The 17,513-nt window shown below is 36.8% G+C and overlaps 1 protein-coding gene and 1 pseudogene across 3 annotated transcripts in view; both read right to left on the minus strand.

The window, feature by feature from the left end:
- RALGAPA2 (Ral GTPase activating protein catalytic subunit alpha 2) overlaps positions 1–17,513 on the minus strand; it is a 307,449-nt gene that overhangs the window by 113,046 nt on the left and 176,890 nt on the right. For all 3 annotated transcript variants that reach the window (XM_012757359.2, XM_012757358.3, XM_076011174.1), the window contains 4 exons: positions 14,964–15,147; positions 10,948–11,719; positions 10,026–10,097; positions 118–241 (listed from right to left, as the gene is read on the minus strand). In XM_012757359.2, the coding sequence (XP_012612813.2) occupies positions 118–241; positions 10,026–10,097; positions 10,948–11,719; positions 14,964–15,147 (1,152 nt within the window). The remainder of the gene's footprint in view (positions 1–117; positions 242–10,025; positions 10,098–10,947; positions 11,720–14,963; positions 15,148–17,513) is intronic.
- Positions 13,978–14,953, minus strand: LOC142861136 (F-box/WD repeat-containing protein 2 pseudogene; annotated as a pseudogene).

Raw genomic sequence — 17,513 nt, forward strand, 5'->3', positions numbered from 1 at the left:
TCAATTCCACATCTCTCCTCATGCTATATTTGCACATTATATAAAAACTTATACAATGCCTAGTTTGGACATTTCCTACTACTAGTCAGTAAGCATCTGCTGAATGGAATTCATTACCTCCCATCCAAGTCCAGCAACAAAATCTTCATATGCTTGGCTTCCTCTTTCATTGGAGAGGATTGAACACTTGTCTTCTTGACCTTCAGCAATATAAAACACTGCGATTTTGTGTGTCTCACGGCTGTAAATTTTTAATTTAAAGAAGTTAGAATTGTTATGCATAAAATTTTATTTTACCACCACCACCACCAACTCTTACTACTGAGCTTACATTTACTGAGAACTTACTAGGGGTCACTTACTGTTTTAAGATGATTTGATACATTATCTCATTTATTCTTTCAAACTGTTTTAATAAGATGAATATTATTACCATTACCTCCCTTGTAAAAGTGGTTGAAAAGAGGCACGGAAAGTTGAACAAAAAGCAGGAGACTGGGAATTGTAACAGGGCAGTCTGCCTCCTGAGACCACACCCTCTGACATAAGATATACTGAACAGCATATTAGAGCACATCATTTGGCAAGTTCTTTTTCTGGTAAAGAATATATTTTACAGCATGTCAGTCAAATAGGTATCAATTGTAATTAGGTCTATGTGACTGCCCACATTTCACTTACTACACTTTGAAATAAGGCTAATAGGTGGTTCTTTGGTTAGAATTGTAAGATATGACAAGACTTTACAAGAAACAGAAACTTCTTCCAAGCAGAATACACTTAGGTTTTTTCTTCATGAATGGGTGTACCAACCCTGTCCTCTGACTATTCTGAGAGTGCCTGGTAGGGTGGACAGCTATCTAGGGAAACTTCTTTTGGCCATATAAACCCTTCATCTGCTTGCTCCAGGATAGATTTTGGGAACATTGCTAAATCAAGCAAACAAGAGGTGCACTTTGAGGAAAGAAGTCCTGCATTTTTCCCTTTTGTACATCTAGTGTATTCCTTCGCACATATAGGTGATATAGGTGTTCAGTCTTTTTTCTGTTAAACTGCCTGGTGATATGATACTATATTTGAATGTATTAATATTAAATTTCTATAAATTATACCCAAGAGTAAATGGACAAAATAGCTGAACTTATAACAAGCAATTTAGTGATACTTTAGAGATAATACTAGTCTTATTCACGCAGAGCTTATAACAAGAATTACTCATTTTATAGCCCAATCATCCAAGAGTTTTACTACAGTCTTTATTTTTTTAAAGTTTGCATTACCACTTCCAGAGCAGTTCTACACTTCTTTTTTTTTTCTTTTTGCATTACTTCCTGAAAAATCTCATATGAAAAACTATCAAGTGCTTAAATAATACAGAAATGTTTGTAATGTCTAATTGTTTAATATCTCAACATTGTAATCTGATTAGACATTCATATTGGTGGAGCTGGGCTCCATATTTTAGCAAATTCTCTAATATATCCTTCTGCATGAGTTATTTCTCTACTTAAGTAGAAATAATTGACCCTCAACTAAAAAGTTATCTATATAACTGGAAAAGGAATGGTCTCTCCTTCTGTTTATTTAGATAGCTTATTCATTTCCCCCTGTAGTTTACAGGTAATAAACATAGTTGGAAGAAGAATTAGAAAGAACTATAAGAAAAATAAAAGAATAAAAATCAGTTGTAATTTCAACATAAAAGTAAATCTTATAACATAGCTGTTATCATTTAAGGATGCATTTTTGTATACAAATGAGAGAAGCTACTAAATTGTTTTGCAACTTACCTTTTCACTTAAAATATTTGTGAATACTTTTTTACTGTGGTAAAATATTCATATCATAAAATTCACTATTTTTTTTTTTGAGACATTGTCTCGCATTGTTGCCTAGGCTAGAGTGAGTGCCGTGGCATCAGCCTAGCTCACAGCAACCTCAAACTCTTGGGCTTAAGCAATCCTTCTGCCTCAGCCTCCCGAATAGCTGGGACTACAGGTATGTGCCACCATGCCTGGCTAATTTTTTCTATATATATTAGTTAGCCAATTAATTTCTTTCTATTTACAGTAGAGACGGGGTCTCCCTCTTGCTCAGGCTGGTTTCAAACTCCTGACCTCAAGCAATCTGTCCACCTCGGCCTCCCAGAGTGCTAGGATTACAGGCGTGAGCCACCAAGCCCGGCCATAAAATTCACTATTTCAACCATTTTTGATGATAAATACTTCTATACCATGTGCTTCTACAAGAAAGTTATTAATGGTTGTAGAACATTCCATTATGTTAATACACCACATCCTAAATCCTCATATAGCTTGCTTTCATTTTTAAAGATATTTTCACATTATCTAAAGACAATCTTTAATCTTTTTAATATTTTCATAATCTCTTTTCACATATTAAAAAGAATTTAAAATATCTTTAAAATAAATTCATAGAAAAATGATTTCCTGGTCATTGACCATTTTTAAGGTTTTTGATACACACTGTCCTGCTGCCACCGGAAGGTTGGACATTCTGAACACCCCAATTGGAACTGGTAAGAAGAAAGGATGCTTATGGTGATGGATCTGGGGCGGGGGGCAATGCTCTAGTGAGACCTCGTGCTCTCAGACTGGCAGAAATTTGTACTCATGCTATAGGGACCCCTGAAACTGCCACACCATTTACTGCCCTGAGCAACAGGCAGGGAACACCAACTCCCTAGAATCAATCTGACTAGCCTACTCCAAGAGCTGTAAACATTCTGGGGCCTGGATAATAACAGAAATCATAACCTAGGACCTAAAAGACTGTCTCTTCCAACAAAAGGAGAAGGAAGTATAGTTACTCAATTTCTATCTGCAGCTCTTTCTACATATTTAAAAGTCCTCAGCATTTAATTTTTCTTTGTTCTATAGACTTTACATACATAAAAACAATCTCAGGTTTATCTGAAAGGTTTCTGTTTATTCTCCTTGAAGTCTAAGCTTTTTCCATTGCAGCTGCCCACGGGTCCTTGAGTCCTCATTAACTCAAAGTGGGAGCACAAGAGAGCTAAGCTGGAATGACGGAATGACCCACGGGGTGTGAGGAAAGATGACCTTTAGTTGTAAACATTCATCAAATTTCACATCCTCCAAAATGTTAGCACCACAGAGAGCCTGCTAGGATGCAGAAGCTATATCTGGCCTTATTAGAGCCAGGCTTTTGAAATGGTAATTAGCAACATCAACAGCACTTCACATCCATAAGAAGCACAACCAATGCATGAAGGAGCAGGTAATTCAGGAACACACATACATAAACTCAACAATTTCCCCTTCCTTACTACAATGCATTTTTCTTTCTGATTAGGAATAGACCAGAATAGCTCAGGTTCCTTGTGCTGTCACATTAAAAAGCCAAACAAAAAGGAAAACATAATTTTAACATCCACCTCATCATGCAGTGCCAGGAAGGCATTTATATTTAAAAGGAGAGCCCATTGTGATTTGCATGCATCCTGATCACAGTATTTACAGCTTTGCTAAATTTATAGTATATAGACCATAGTTGCAAGATAGTCTCTACTTTTCCAAAAAACATGTTAAGAAAGAACTATACATCGACAGCAGTGAGATAAATTGGTATCAGAAATAAACAGAAATGTCCTAACTAAAAGCTGAGAGACAAGATATGTTCTTATACCTGCTACCTGATCAATATGAAGAGTCCCAGACTTATTTCTAGTTTATTCAGAAAGAACCTTGAAAATATCCTTCACCATAAAATAAGTTGATACCCTTTTGATGTCAAGAGGACACTAAATCTAGGAGTTGGGGTTTTAAGTAAAGGTTAATTAAGAGGCAGAAGACTGCATTCAAAGCCATATTTTACTGCAATAGTGCCCACAGGGGCTAATTCAATTGTACCTCAAGCAACTAAAGCATATTAGCACTCAAATTGGCCACAATTACAAGATACCAATGTATTCTTGAATGCTAAGAAGCATGGAATAATTCAGCATATGCTTGAAAAGCTGAGTTTGGAACTCAAATGCCACTTCTTTAATATTGAACAGGAAAGCAAGGGAAGTGAATCCCTGAGTTCTTCAAAGAAGTATCTCAAAGAATTTCCACAGAGAACTGGGTCTCTGTTCCTCTAGAGAAGAGGAATCATTACAACAATCAGGAAATGGCATCCAATGAAGGGCAATGTGAGAAATAGTGGCTTCAGATTTTTCACCTCTAATGAGTTTTGTTTTGTTTTGTTTGAGACAGTGTCTTGCTCTGTCACCGGGGCTAGAGTGTAATGGTGGCCTCTTAGCTCACCGCAACCTCAAGCTCCTGGGCTCAAGCAATTCTCCTGCTTCTGCCTTCCAAGTAGCTGGGACTATAGGTGTGCACCACCACGCCCTACTCCTTTTTCTATGTTTTGTAGAGATGGGGTCTTGCTCAGGCTGGTCTCGAACTCCTAGCCTCAAGCAATCTTCCTGCTAGGATTACCAGCATGAGCCACTGCGCCTGGCCCTCTAATGAGTTTTTAATAATTGTCTAAACTCAAATCTTTTACTTTAAGTTTCACTTGATGAATCAGGAAATAAAGACATTTAAAATGGCAATGGAGCTGTGGGCTTCTGGGAGAGAATGGTTCCTTTCCCCAAGTATATTTACAAGTGAACATTCTAATGCTGTATATTTCTTTTTTAAAAAATTCCTTTTCTTGAAACTAAAAATATTTATCACTCTCCAGAGAATAGTAAGTTCACCTAGAAGAAAAGACCCTCATATCTCCGTTTGCGGAGGGAATCGGGTTCAGAACAGCCATGCTGGTACACTCCCAAGACTTGGCCTTAATATGTCCAGGTTTCATTATGTGGATAGCTATAAGATGCTATAAGAGATCCTGAGTGACTAGGGAGACAGGTGGAAAGGTACAAAAGTGAAGAAGAAAAAAGAAAAAAAAAAGAAAGAAAGAAAAGGAAAGAAAACCTCTACCCCTCTGATTCTCATAGAGTGGTCAATACAAATCAATCCGTCTTAATACTAGATGCCTCTGGAAGGACACAGAGCTACGAGCAAGTTTAGTATGATTTTACTTGTTCAGTCCTTAGTGGCATTACAAAAGAACCTTTTTCAAAAATCATCTTCCAAGCATTTAAAAGAAAATTCCAACTGGAATTTACTAGTTGTCAGGTATATATCCAGTTAAAGAATTCGAACCACCAAAGAAGAATCACAGTTGTAAAGCTGATATGCCAATAATAGTAATAAGAACCAATAGTTTAAATTGGTTTAAACCAATAGTTTAAAAATAAAATTTAACCATGTGTGACCCTGAGTTTTAATCAAAACTCTAAAATAAACAACAAACATAAGTTCACTATAAATGTGTGGATTTATTTCTGGGTTCTTTAATTTGTTCCATTGGTCTATGTGCCTGTTTTTATGCTAGTACCATGATGTTTTGGTTACTATAGCTCTGCAGTATAATTTGAAATCAGGTAATGTGAGTCCTCCAGTTTTGTTCTTTTTTCTCAGTATGGCTTTGGCTATTCTGGGTTTTTTGTGGTTCCATATAAATTTTAGGATTATTTTTTTCTATTTCTGTGAAGAATGTCATTGGTATTTTGATGGGAATTGCACTGAATCTACAAATTGCTTTCAGTAGTATGGGTATTTTAATAATATTGATTCTTCTAATCCACAAGGGAATATCTTTCCATTTTTTGTGTGCTCTTCAACTTCTTTTATCAATGTTTTATACTTTTCATTATAGAGATCTTTCACAACTTTGGTTAAGTTTATTTCTAGGTATTTTATTTTATTAGTAGTTATTGTAAATGGGATTACTTTCTTGGTTTCTTTTTCAGATCGTTTACTATTGGCATATAGAAATGCTACCGATTTTTGTGTGTAGATTTTGTATCCTACAACTTTACTTAATTATTTAAATCAGTTCTAATGTTTTTTGTGTGGAGTCTTCAGGTTTGTCTAAATATAAAATCATATCATCTGCAAACTGGAATAATTTGACTTCTTCCTTTCCAGTTTGGATGCCATTTCTTTCTTTCCCTTGTCTGATTGCTCTAGTGAGAACTTTCAGTACTATATTGAGTAACAGTGGTGAAAGTGGGCATCCTTGTCTCGTTCCAGATCTTAGAGGAAAGGCTTTCAGTTTTTCCCCATTCAATATGATACTAGCTGTGAGTCTGTCATATATGGCTTTTATCGTGTTAAGGTGTTTCTTCTATATCCAGTTTTTTGAGAGTTTTTATCATGAAGGGATGTTGAACTGATGCTTTTTCACCATCAGTTGAAATGATCATATGGTTTTTGTCCTTCGGTCTATTGATATGATCTATCACATTGATTGATTTGCGTATGTTGAACAATCCTTGCATCCCTGGCATAAATCCCACTTGATCATGATAAATAATCTTTTAAATGTATTGTTGAATTCAGTTTGCTAGTATTTTATTGAGGATTTTTATATCTATGTTCATCAGCAATATTGTACTATAGTTTTCTTTTTTGTTGTGTCTTTGTCTGGCTTTGGTATTTGGGTGATATGGGTTCAAATATTTTTGGGAGTATTCCCTCCTCTTTTATCTGCTGGAATAGTTTAAGTAGGCTTGGTATTAGTTCTTCTTTGAATACTTGTGAAGTATTGGGTCTTGGGCTTTTCTTTGATGGGAGATTTCTTATTACGGCTTCTACCTCATTACTTGTTATTGCTTTATTCACGTTCTGGGTTTTTTTCTGGTTCAATCTTGGAAGGTTGTATGTGTCTAGGAATTTACCCATTTCTTCTGGGTTTTCCAATTTATTGACATAGTTGCTCATAGTAGTCTCTAATGATCCTTTGAATTTCTGCAGCATCCGTGGTAATGTCTCCTTTTTCATTTCTGATTTTTCTATTTGATTTGAGTTTTCTTTTTGTTTTTTTTAGTTAGCCTGGCTAAAAGATGTGTCAATTTTGTTTATCTTTTCAAAAAACCAACTTTTCATTTCATTGATCTTTTGTGTTTTTTTGTTTCAATTTCATTTGTTTCTACTTTGATCTTTATTATTTCTTTTCTTCTACTAATTTTGGGTTTGGTTTGCTCTTATTTTTCTAGTTCTTTGAGATAAATCCACACATCTATAGTGAAGTCATCTTTGACAAAGTTGCCAAGGACATACAGTGGGGAGACAGTCTCTTTATTGAAGACAGTCTCTTCAATAAACGTTGCTAGGAAAATAGATGTTTGCATGCAGAACAATGAAATTAGACCCTTATCTCTTGCCATATACAAAATAAATCAAAATAGATTAAAGACTTAAATATAACACCTGAAACTATGAAAGTACTAAAAGAAAACATTAGTAAATACTTCAGAACATTTGTCTGGGCAGGGACTTCTTTGATAATACACCCAAAGCACAGGCAACCAAAGACAAATTTGACAAATGGGATAACATTAAGCTAAAAAGATTCTGTACAGCAAAGAAAACAATCAACAAAATGAAGAGACAACACACAGAATGGGAGAAAATATTTGCAAACTACCCATCTGACAAGGGATTAATAACTGGAATACATAAGGAGCTCCAAGAACTCAACAGGGAAAAAATCAAATAATCCAATTAAAAATGGGCAAAGGATCTGAATAGACATTTCTCAAAAGAAGACATACAAGTGGCCAACAAGTACATGAAAAAATGTTCAATATCATTAGTCATCAGAGAAATGTAAATTAAAACTACAGTAAGATATCATCTCACTCAAGTTAAAATGGCTTTTATCAAAAAGAGAGTCAACAATGAAACCTGGCAAGGATGTGGAAAAAGGAGAACCCTTGTACACTGTTGGTGGGAATGTAAACTAGTGCAACTCCTATGGGGAACAGTATGGAGGTTCCTCAAAAAGCTAAAAATAGAACTACAATATGACCCAGCAATCCCACTGCTAGGTATATATCCAAAAGAAGGGAATTCAGTATATCGAAAAAAGATATCTGCACTCCTATGTTTACTGCAGCAGTATTCATAACAGCCAAGATTTGGAATTAACTTAAGTGTTGGTCAACGGATGAACGAATAAAGAAATTGTGGGTACATATATACAGTGGAATATTATATAGCTATAAAAAGGAACTCCTACCATTTGCAACAACATGGGTAAAACTAGAGAACATTAAGTTAAGTGAAATAAGTCAAGCACAGAAAGACAAAACTCACATGTTCTCACTCATACATGGAAGCTAAATATTAAAAAACAAATCTCAGGCTGGGCACGTTGGCTCATGCCTATAATCCTAGCACTCTGGGAGGCCGAGGCGGGCGGACTGCTCGAGGTCAGGAGTTCGAAACCAGCCTGAGCAAGAGCGAGACCCTGTCTCTACTAAAAATAGAAAGAAATTAATTGACCAACTAAAAATATATATACAAAAAATTAGCTGGGCATGGTGGCGCATGCCTGTAATCCCAGCTACTTGGGAGAGGCTGAGCAGAAGGACTGCTTGAGCCCAGGAGACTGGGGTTGCTGTGAGCTAGGCTGACGCCACGGCACTCACTCTAGCCTGGGCAACAAAGTGAGACTCTGTCTCAAAAAAAAAAAAAAGCAAAAAAAACCCCATTGGTCTCATGGAGACACGGAGTAGAACAATGGTTATTAGAGGCTGGGAAAGGTAGTAGGGAGGGAAGGATAAAGTGGGGATGGTTAATGGGTGCAAAAATATAGTGGATAGAATAAAAGTGACTATCATCAACAATAAGTTATGGTATACTTTAAAATAACTAAGAATGAAATTGGAATGTTCTTAACACAAAGAAATGATAAATGCCTGAGATGATGGATACCCCAATTGCACTGATTTGATTAATTCACTTTGTATACCTATTTCAAAACATCACATGCACGCTATAAATACATACAACTATTATGTACCCATAATAATTAACAGTAAAAAGTTTTTAAAAATAAAATAAACTAAACAACGAAAACCATGACAAAGCCTCCTAAATACACACAATGGTGAAAGTATTTGCTCAGCAGGTCATAACTCATCACTGTAAGTGCCAAGCAGGAGAACCTTATGCCTTAAAAGGGAAGCATGACAGTGGATGGATGAATGAATGAAATAAAGAGCTCTAGTAATTTCGCAAATGCTACAAAAGGACTTGTCAAGATAAAGCAGGACTCTGTTATTTCCTTTCTTCCTCCTTGCTTTCTCAGCCAGCAATTGTACTGCCCTCTAAAAGCACATAGCTCAAAAGATATTTAAAAATTTAGGAGTTAAGAAGGAATAAGAAAATGTTATGAATAAAATATACCATGAAGAGTTGAAAAGTAAACTTGAGGAAAACAATCTGAATTTTTTATTTAATAGCTGATGGAATATTAGGATATACCTGAAGATAAGAAAGGTAATAAAAAGGGAACAAAGTTGTTTTTTTTAAAAAAAGATTTAAAAAAAATCTCAAGATTAAGAAACAAATTTATTCTTTTTCAAGACTTTTGAGCACTTGTTATATACCAAGTACTATACTTATTCTTGACTTAGATGGTTTTGGAAGCATGGTTTTACCCAAATCAAAACCTTTTTACTGTTGTGAGCTCATGTTTAGAAATGCTTTTGAGATTATATAGAAAAGGGGTACATCTGACAATTGGACTAGCTTTGGAGAATAAATCTTATAAATGGAGTTAATTATCACAACACACTGTTTTTAACCCATCCATCATTAAAAAGCCAAGACTATAGAATGCCAGTGCCTTGGTGCACAGCATGGACATGAAGTCAGACTCACTGGGCTTCAAATAACATGGTATGAGCAACCACAGGCTGTTAACGTCAGATTAGGGGGGAGCACTAACCTCTTTTTAGTAGCAAACATGAAAGTTTATTCCTCAAGGGTAAAAATAACAAAGGTATGGCATGTGCAGATGTCATCAGATTTTAGGTTAAAGAATTATCCTTGGATGTCTCTGTAGGTATGTTAATTCCTGCAGCCATATGTGTTATCCAAGCATACCCAAAGACAAATAGGAAAAAAGTGGTTTGATATACTTTTACATACCACTGACGGGAGTCCAGATGTTTTAGCTCTCTCAATAATTTTGAATTTTTCTTCAACAGATGAAAATTCTTCCTATAAACAGATGGAAGAAAACTGTGATCACAGATCAATTTTGCTGCTTTTCAATCAATCAATCAATTATTAAACCTACCTATCACCCATCATCTACCGCCTCGCTCACAAAAGATTTGTGATAGAAATGTACAGTATGAGCTCATCCTCCTTAAAACACGTAAAGGCATAAAAATTCCACCACATCCCATTATTATCCAGAGATACCAATGGCCCTGCAGCACTCAGTGTGTGGCTTGTGTGCATGTGCCTGTCTTTCTGTTTTCATTGTCAGTTTTGCTGTGAATCTGTTTTTCCCACTTCTATCCTTAAAAACTCCTATCAGCGTCCAACTCAAATCCATCTTGTTCCACAAAGTCTTTTCCATTGTTCTGCACTTCCCATAGGATTTAGTCGTTCCTCTTTAACTCATTTGTCATTCTATCCTTTATCAGAGTTGTAACAAGTCTTCTTCCCTTATCAGACCTAAGGTTAGACTGTGGTTTAGTCCTAAACCTTTGTAGTATATCCACTTTTTGCATGAAGGTAGAAATAATAATGGACAGAGAAGTAATTAAACACACACACATACATACATATGTACACACACACACACACACTAACAGACACACAGAGAAAATGCTTGATACCCTTTAAAATATCCAACAGATGTTTGCAATTCAATCTGTATACCAGTACAGCACAATTAGTTTCATTTCTGGCTTAAATTCAGCAGCAGAAAATAAGGTGTAAATGTGGATATAGAGAAAGTTCTACACTTGTTTTCTTCTTCTCTAACTGCAAATTGATTAAGAGAAAAACCACATGAAAATGACGATAAAATAGTTGGAGGACTAGTGTGGATTATTACCTTCTGTCCCAAGAATTCATTCCCAAGTCATCGAGCAACAACCTGCAGAAATAAAAGGGTCCTTGGGGCTCCACTGGCGAGGGCTGTCCTTGGCTGGTGACTTTCATCGAAGAATCAGAGTTACATCTCTGGACATACTCATCTTCCTGAGCACTTTGGCGCAAAATGACCTCAATGATTTCCTTCTCTTGGTCACAGTTCATTCCACGTGGGGGTGGGGAAGGCTCATTTAGATTTAGCTGTGATGGTAGAAGGCATTCAGGACTTGTGTGGCCGATGTTTTCAAGTAATTTGTCAAGGGCATCATCTCCCTCCTCAATTTGAGAAAAATCTTTCTGAGGTCCAAATGTGTGATTATGCCAGCCCGAAATCAGGAATGAAAGATTTCTTCTATTGGGTGCTAAGCAGCCTTCCAAAGGTCCATATAAAACCTTACCATCCCAAGAATACTTCCCTGAGATATCCCTCACGATCACTCTCACATCGGAGAGGGCGCCCACTGGTGATCCGCCTGCGGGTCCTTCCGTGGGCGTCTGAAGGTAGGAGATAAGGGTGCTATCATTAAAGACAAACAGCTGCAGGTTTGGGCTCCTGAACACCTCAGAGGACAGCTCAGAGCCCTCCACATGGGCATTGTCATGGTTCTCGCTGACAAGGCTGTGCAGCATGGCAGGGCCCCCGCTGAGGGGGTAGTGTCCCAGGTGGTTCACCAGGTGGGCCATCACCATTCGGGCAGTCAGGGGGATCAACTCCAAACTCCTTCTCTTCTTCTCTGTAAACGGCAGTAAAGAAACATAAAGAGGCAGTAGCAAATAAAGATGAAAACTGAACCTCACCAGATTTTAGTGTGTACTTAGAATGTCTGATTTTTCAAGTCTGAGAATTTTTTCACCCTATTTTCTTTGTTGACACTAATTCTATTTGAATTTAAAAGCACAATTTAAATAGATTGCTGAAAGAATCAACTTACATGAAGGTTTCATTCTGAGAGGGGCATTTAAAAATCTGTAGATATGGCTATAAACAAAAGAGAAATACCTCTGTCCTTAAAGAGCTGACAGTTCAGAGAGCACTGGTGAGGGCAAAAATCATAGTCAGAAGGGTGACTGGGGTCTTGGGGAGTGGACCAGATAGGTTACCTTGCTCCCCACAGTAGGGTAAACGTAGACCCGATTTAAAAAAAAATGGATCAAGCTTGTGACTGTTTAAATATATTGAAGCAATTTGTTTGGTAATCATTGTGATAATTTATGTTTTGTTGTTAGGACATTTTAAATATTTAAGAGAATCTGACATACTAACAATTCATGGAAATACTTAAGCGGCTTTAAGTAAATTTGTAGTTTATAATTAAATGCCGAAGAGAAAATGATTTGTAAAATTTTTAATACTTAAAATGTATAGGAAGACTTTGGCAAGAGTATGTATAAAATGGGCCTTGTAAAATGAGGTATAAGGAAGAGGTAGATAAACTAAATCCATAAGTATGTATTGAAATTACTACTTCACAACATGAAAAACCAAATATTAATTAAAACATAAATAACTGTAAGTATGCTTTTTCATGCTAAACACCTCCCCAGACATGAAAAATCCTAACAACTTACTTATAACACACCAATTTTATGATGTATATATCGTAGAAAGAAACAAGCAAATCCCAGAATCTAAAAAATTCTGTGTAATGACTGAGGGGAATAAGATTATCCTGAGTTTTCTTGGATTTCTTAATTTTTTCTTTTGAATGCATAAGAAATCATCTATATTCGCTAATGCAAAACAAAATTTCATATCAAAAAACTCATTTTGTAGAAGCAGGTCATCAACATCTATCTGTCTCTGAAATTAAGCTCTTCTTCCCCAACCCCAGTAGAAGCATGTATGATTTCCACACAACTAAGAAATGTAATGCCCCAAATTATTTATTTATTTATTTTTGGGCTATCACACTCAGTTTAATATATAAGCTCCATACTAAATCATGTACCTTTAAATATTAATTTCTAAAACAAATGAATGAATGGTAGCAGATACCAAAGGCTGAAGAAGAATGTATAGGAAGGTAAACTAAAAACATTTGCTTTTTTTTTAATCAGTAAAGCAGGTAGGTTTACTTCAAAGAATTACTGAGCACCAGGTACAGCACAATGAACTCACGATGTAAGGGTGAACAAGACAGGCAGGATTGCTGTCCTTAAGGAGCTTAGAGTCTGGTGGGGAAGTAAGATGACCATACCTACTTGTACGGTGAGTGGTATGATGGTAATAGAGGTTATTGGTACACCTACATGAGAGGGACCCAACCTGTTTAGGGAGTCCCGGGAGCTGTTCATACATGGGATGCTTAACAGCATAGACTATGACTCTCAGAGGCTAACGCAGTAGGTAAACAGGGAAAAGAAGAAGGGAGCTGCTGTACAAGAGGGTAGGAAATGGCTCAATACAGTTTCTACACAAAACTCCAAAATAAAATGTAACAGCGGGAGAAGCTCAAGCTTCAAGGCTGCATTCAAATGACCAGTTTTCTGCAAAATAAGGCTGCTTTACATTTATTAGGAAACATTCAGGTACCTGTTTCTTTCACCTTATCTCTAAGTGATAGCTTGTTCTAATCAATTGTCAGCCAAGCTCCAACTGGATATAATATGTGTGGACCACACAATCTGGGAACCACCATTAATCCAAAGGACTTTCAGCCCTAATTCTGCCAACAGAGTGGACTGAATTGACACGTATAAGACTTACTCAATTTGGAGATATGGAATCTGATAAAAGCAAAGGGGACTGACTACTCACCAGGATATAAATGAAATAGGAGAGAAGGAAAACTACCTCTCTCAGCATAAGGGTACACAGAAGAGTTTTAAAATGGGCTAAGAAGAAGCAAAATTCAGGAAAACATTCCAAATAAGAATAACAGAAATAAGTGCAATGACTGTTAAAGAGGAAATAAAGACAGGTTAAATTAAAAAAAAAAAAAAGGTTTCATATTCTTGGCTCTTGGCTTTAAGGGATGAGGCTAAAGTAATTTTAAAAACTCTTGGAAAAGGGCAACCCCACGTACTCCCGGAAGTGCTAGGTTCTGGCTCCAGAACTCCACTCCCAGAAGGCCATGGTATCATCAAAGGAGCCCGTCACATCCTTCTGTTAATCGAACTTCACCACTGCACAAGTGTGAGTCTGGGTGCCATAAACACACTGTCCTGTGCTCACATCCCACAGCTTTGCAGACAAGCCATCCGACTCTGTACAGAGAAGTCCATCTCTGTAGTAAGGTGCAGACACTCCGGTACTGTGCCGAATTAGTGATGAGGTTTCAAAGGCTTCATGGTCCTCCAGTGCTCCATTCTCAAAATGGCTTTCAAATACACCTCCTTCCAGTGCAAAGCATCCCGAACAGAATCATCTATCTGTCAGCCCAATTTTTTACAAGCAGTCTGCCACACCTCTGTAACAGGCACTCATCACCTTACTCTGCTGCTTAGAGATGAGGCCACATGTAATTAAAGTCTGAGGATCGAGCCATTTTAATAAATGAAAACTGAACTCCAGGGGAAGGAGTCTGAGGAAGTCCTGCTTGAGGAGAGTCTCCAGGTTACTGGAGAGATGCTGAGCTGGACTGCCCCATGCAGATAGATTAGGTGACACAGACTTCTATTTTTCTGTAAGTCCGTCACAAAAAGAAATGTAACAGAAATGTTATCAAGTGAGGTCTTAACAACCTTTCTCTCCATAAGGTTATGGAAAAATTTACCTGAGCCTTTTTGTGAGTTCCACAGATATGAGACATATAGGTCCTCAATAATATTAACACAAAAACCATTTCAGTGACAAAGATGGAAAGCCAGAGGAAGAGAGGAGAAAAAAGAAGCAATGAGACAGATTTTGCCATCAAAGAGGACCCTAGGAACCAGGATTTCAACTTCAACAACTAGATTTTTAAAAGATAACACAAGCATGCATGGACAAAAGGCTACAATCTTTCCGAAGAGATTCACATTTGGAAGAACACTCACCCTCTTCAACAGTCAGCAGGTTACCCAATTCTGCTGATGAATGATACTGGACTGGCTCAGAACTCTTCACATTTGCCAGTGGTAGGAAGGGGTCGTAATCCGTGGATGACAAGTCAGCCAGCGTCAGGGTGTAGTGACTCTGTTGGGTGTACGTGCTCGAGCCACAAACACAACAGTGTAGAACCTGTAAAAACATAATCTGTCAAAATACCACAGCACTTAGGAGCTAGGACTCCTGCTTGGGAAGACTTGAAAATATCAAATCATTTCCATTCTTTTTTTTTTTTTTGAGACAGAGTCTCACTTTGTTGCCCAGGCTACAGTGAGTGCCATGGCGTCAGCCTAGCTCACAGCAACCTCAATCTCCCGGGCTCAAGCGATCCTCCTGCCTGAGCCTTCCGAGTAGCTGGGACTACAGGCATGCGCCACCATGCCAGGCTAATTTTTTGTATAGGCTAATTTTTTGTATATGTATTTTTAGTTGGTGGGTTAATTTCTTTCTATTTTTAGTAGAGACAGGGTCTCGCTCAGGCTGGTTTTGAACTTCTGACCTTGAGCGATCCTCCCACCTTGGCCTCCCAAAGTGCTAGGATTACAGGTGTGAGCCACCCCGCCCAGCCATCCATTCTTAAATATCTTCTTGCTATTAGCGAGTTTATTTTGCTCCTTTCACATCAATGCCAATAAATATATTCTCAAGGCAAAAAGAAAGCAAAAGTGAACAAGTGCTTATTTCACCATCCTGTGTGACTACACATATCTAATTCCTCCCAAGTCCACGAACAGTGACACAAGTAGAAGGAACTATAGAGCGGCAATGGGATAAGCCACTTGTGGTGGACGGCAGAATGAGCACAACAAGCAGAGGCCATTAGTGCACTGCATGACTGGTCATTAGTTTAAATCTGGTAACTTGATCCCATGAATTATAAGAGCTAACTTAATACAATTTTTAAAGTATTCTTGTTTTTTTTGCAACATTAGATTCTTAAAAGTTCACTGGTTGTCTACAAATTGCAGTTGGTTGAAGTTCTATATGCTCATTTGAGCTTTTGTACACATACATGCTATGCGAATGCAAATCGTCTTGAATAGCCCAAAATGTATAAATGAGATAATAATTGTAACAAATTTTACTTTTTAATCATAAATTCAAGATCATAAATTCAAAGCTGATTTTTATAAAAACCAAGGTAACTAAAGAAACATCTTTGAGTTAAATATATTTATATAAACTAAATTCAATTTTAGATGACTAGCTTTGGTTTGCTCACATGGCAGGAGAGCTTGTGATCAGGTACTCTTTGTATATGGCTAAAAACTACCAAAGATTGTAGTCGGCAGGGGTGGCCACCAAATATGTCCTCTTCCAACAAAAAATCAGTATAGAAAAATGTTTATGGTGGCTCTCTTATTAATGTAAAAATTGAGGTTGTGTCATTGAGAGAACTAATTTCTATTAGTCAAAATCCACTAAATGTAAAAAAATACAAATTAAAACCACAAGACAATACCATTATATACCTATCTGATAGCACCAACTGTTATCAAGAATGCATAGCAGCTGTAATTCTCAGACTGTTGGTGACAGTGCAAATTAGCACAACCTCTTGGAAAATTATTTGGTGTTCACTATCAAGGTAGAACACGTGTATTTCAGGAACTCCACTCTTAGGTATACAGCCAACAGAAATGCATACATATGCATACTGCCGCCCCTCACAAAAAAGTACTTGAATGTTCACAGGACTTTTTTTATGGTTCAAAACTCTAAACAGGTTTGGGTAAGAAGTCTATCAACAGTAAAATGGATAAATAAATTGTGGTTTATTCTCACTATATGATACTATATAGCAAGAGCAAAAAATCTACAACTACGGACAAAAGTATGAAAAAAATCACTCAAAAAATAATGTTGAATGAAAGATGTCAGACACCAGAGGACATACTGTATGATTCTATTTATATAAAGTTCAAAAATAAGCAAAACTAATCTATGGTGTTAGGCAGGATAGTGGTCACTCTGAGGCATGTATGTAGACTTAGGGGCTAGGAGGAGGCACAGTGGGGGCTTCTGAAATGCTAGGAATGTTCTGCTCCAGGATCTCAGCTCTGATTTTATAGGTGTGCTTATCCACTTTAAGAATTCATCAAGCTCTCTCTTACAGATTGATTCAGTTTTCTGGAAGCATGTTATAGTTCGATTAAAAGTGTACTTTAAAAATACAAGAGTTGTTCAATAAATGTATGAATCATGTTTACTATGAGGCGACTTTTATATTGGTAAAGCAATTTTAAGAGAAATCTTTTTAAGAAAATAAATGAGTCAGAAAAGAGATGAATATAAAATGATTGGCTAATTTAGTTGGCCCAAGCCATGCCTCATACAGGTTTATAAGCAACGAAGATAACAGAAGTATCTGATTAATCCTAATATACTTATTAGAATCTTTGACCATTGAAAAAGTTGTTTGTTACTAAAAATACACAAATAATTTTTAGTAGAATTTCAACCATGGTTAAGTGGTTTTTTTAAAAAATTAAATATAT

This window comes from Microcebus murinus, chromosome 16 (assembly GCF_040939455.1).
Source record: "Microcebus murinus isolate Inina chromosome 16, M.murinus_Inina_mat1.0, whole genome shotgun sequence".
Classification (NCBI taxonomy): Eukaryota; Metazoa; Chordata; class Mammalia; order Primates; family Cheirogaleidae; genus Microcebus; species Microcebus murinus.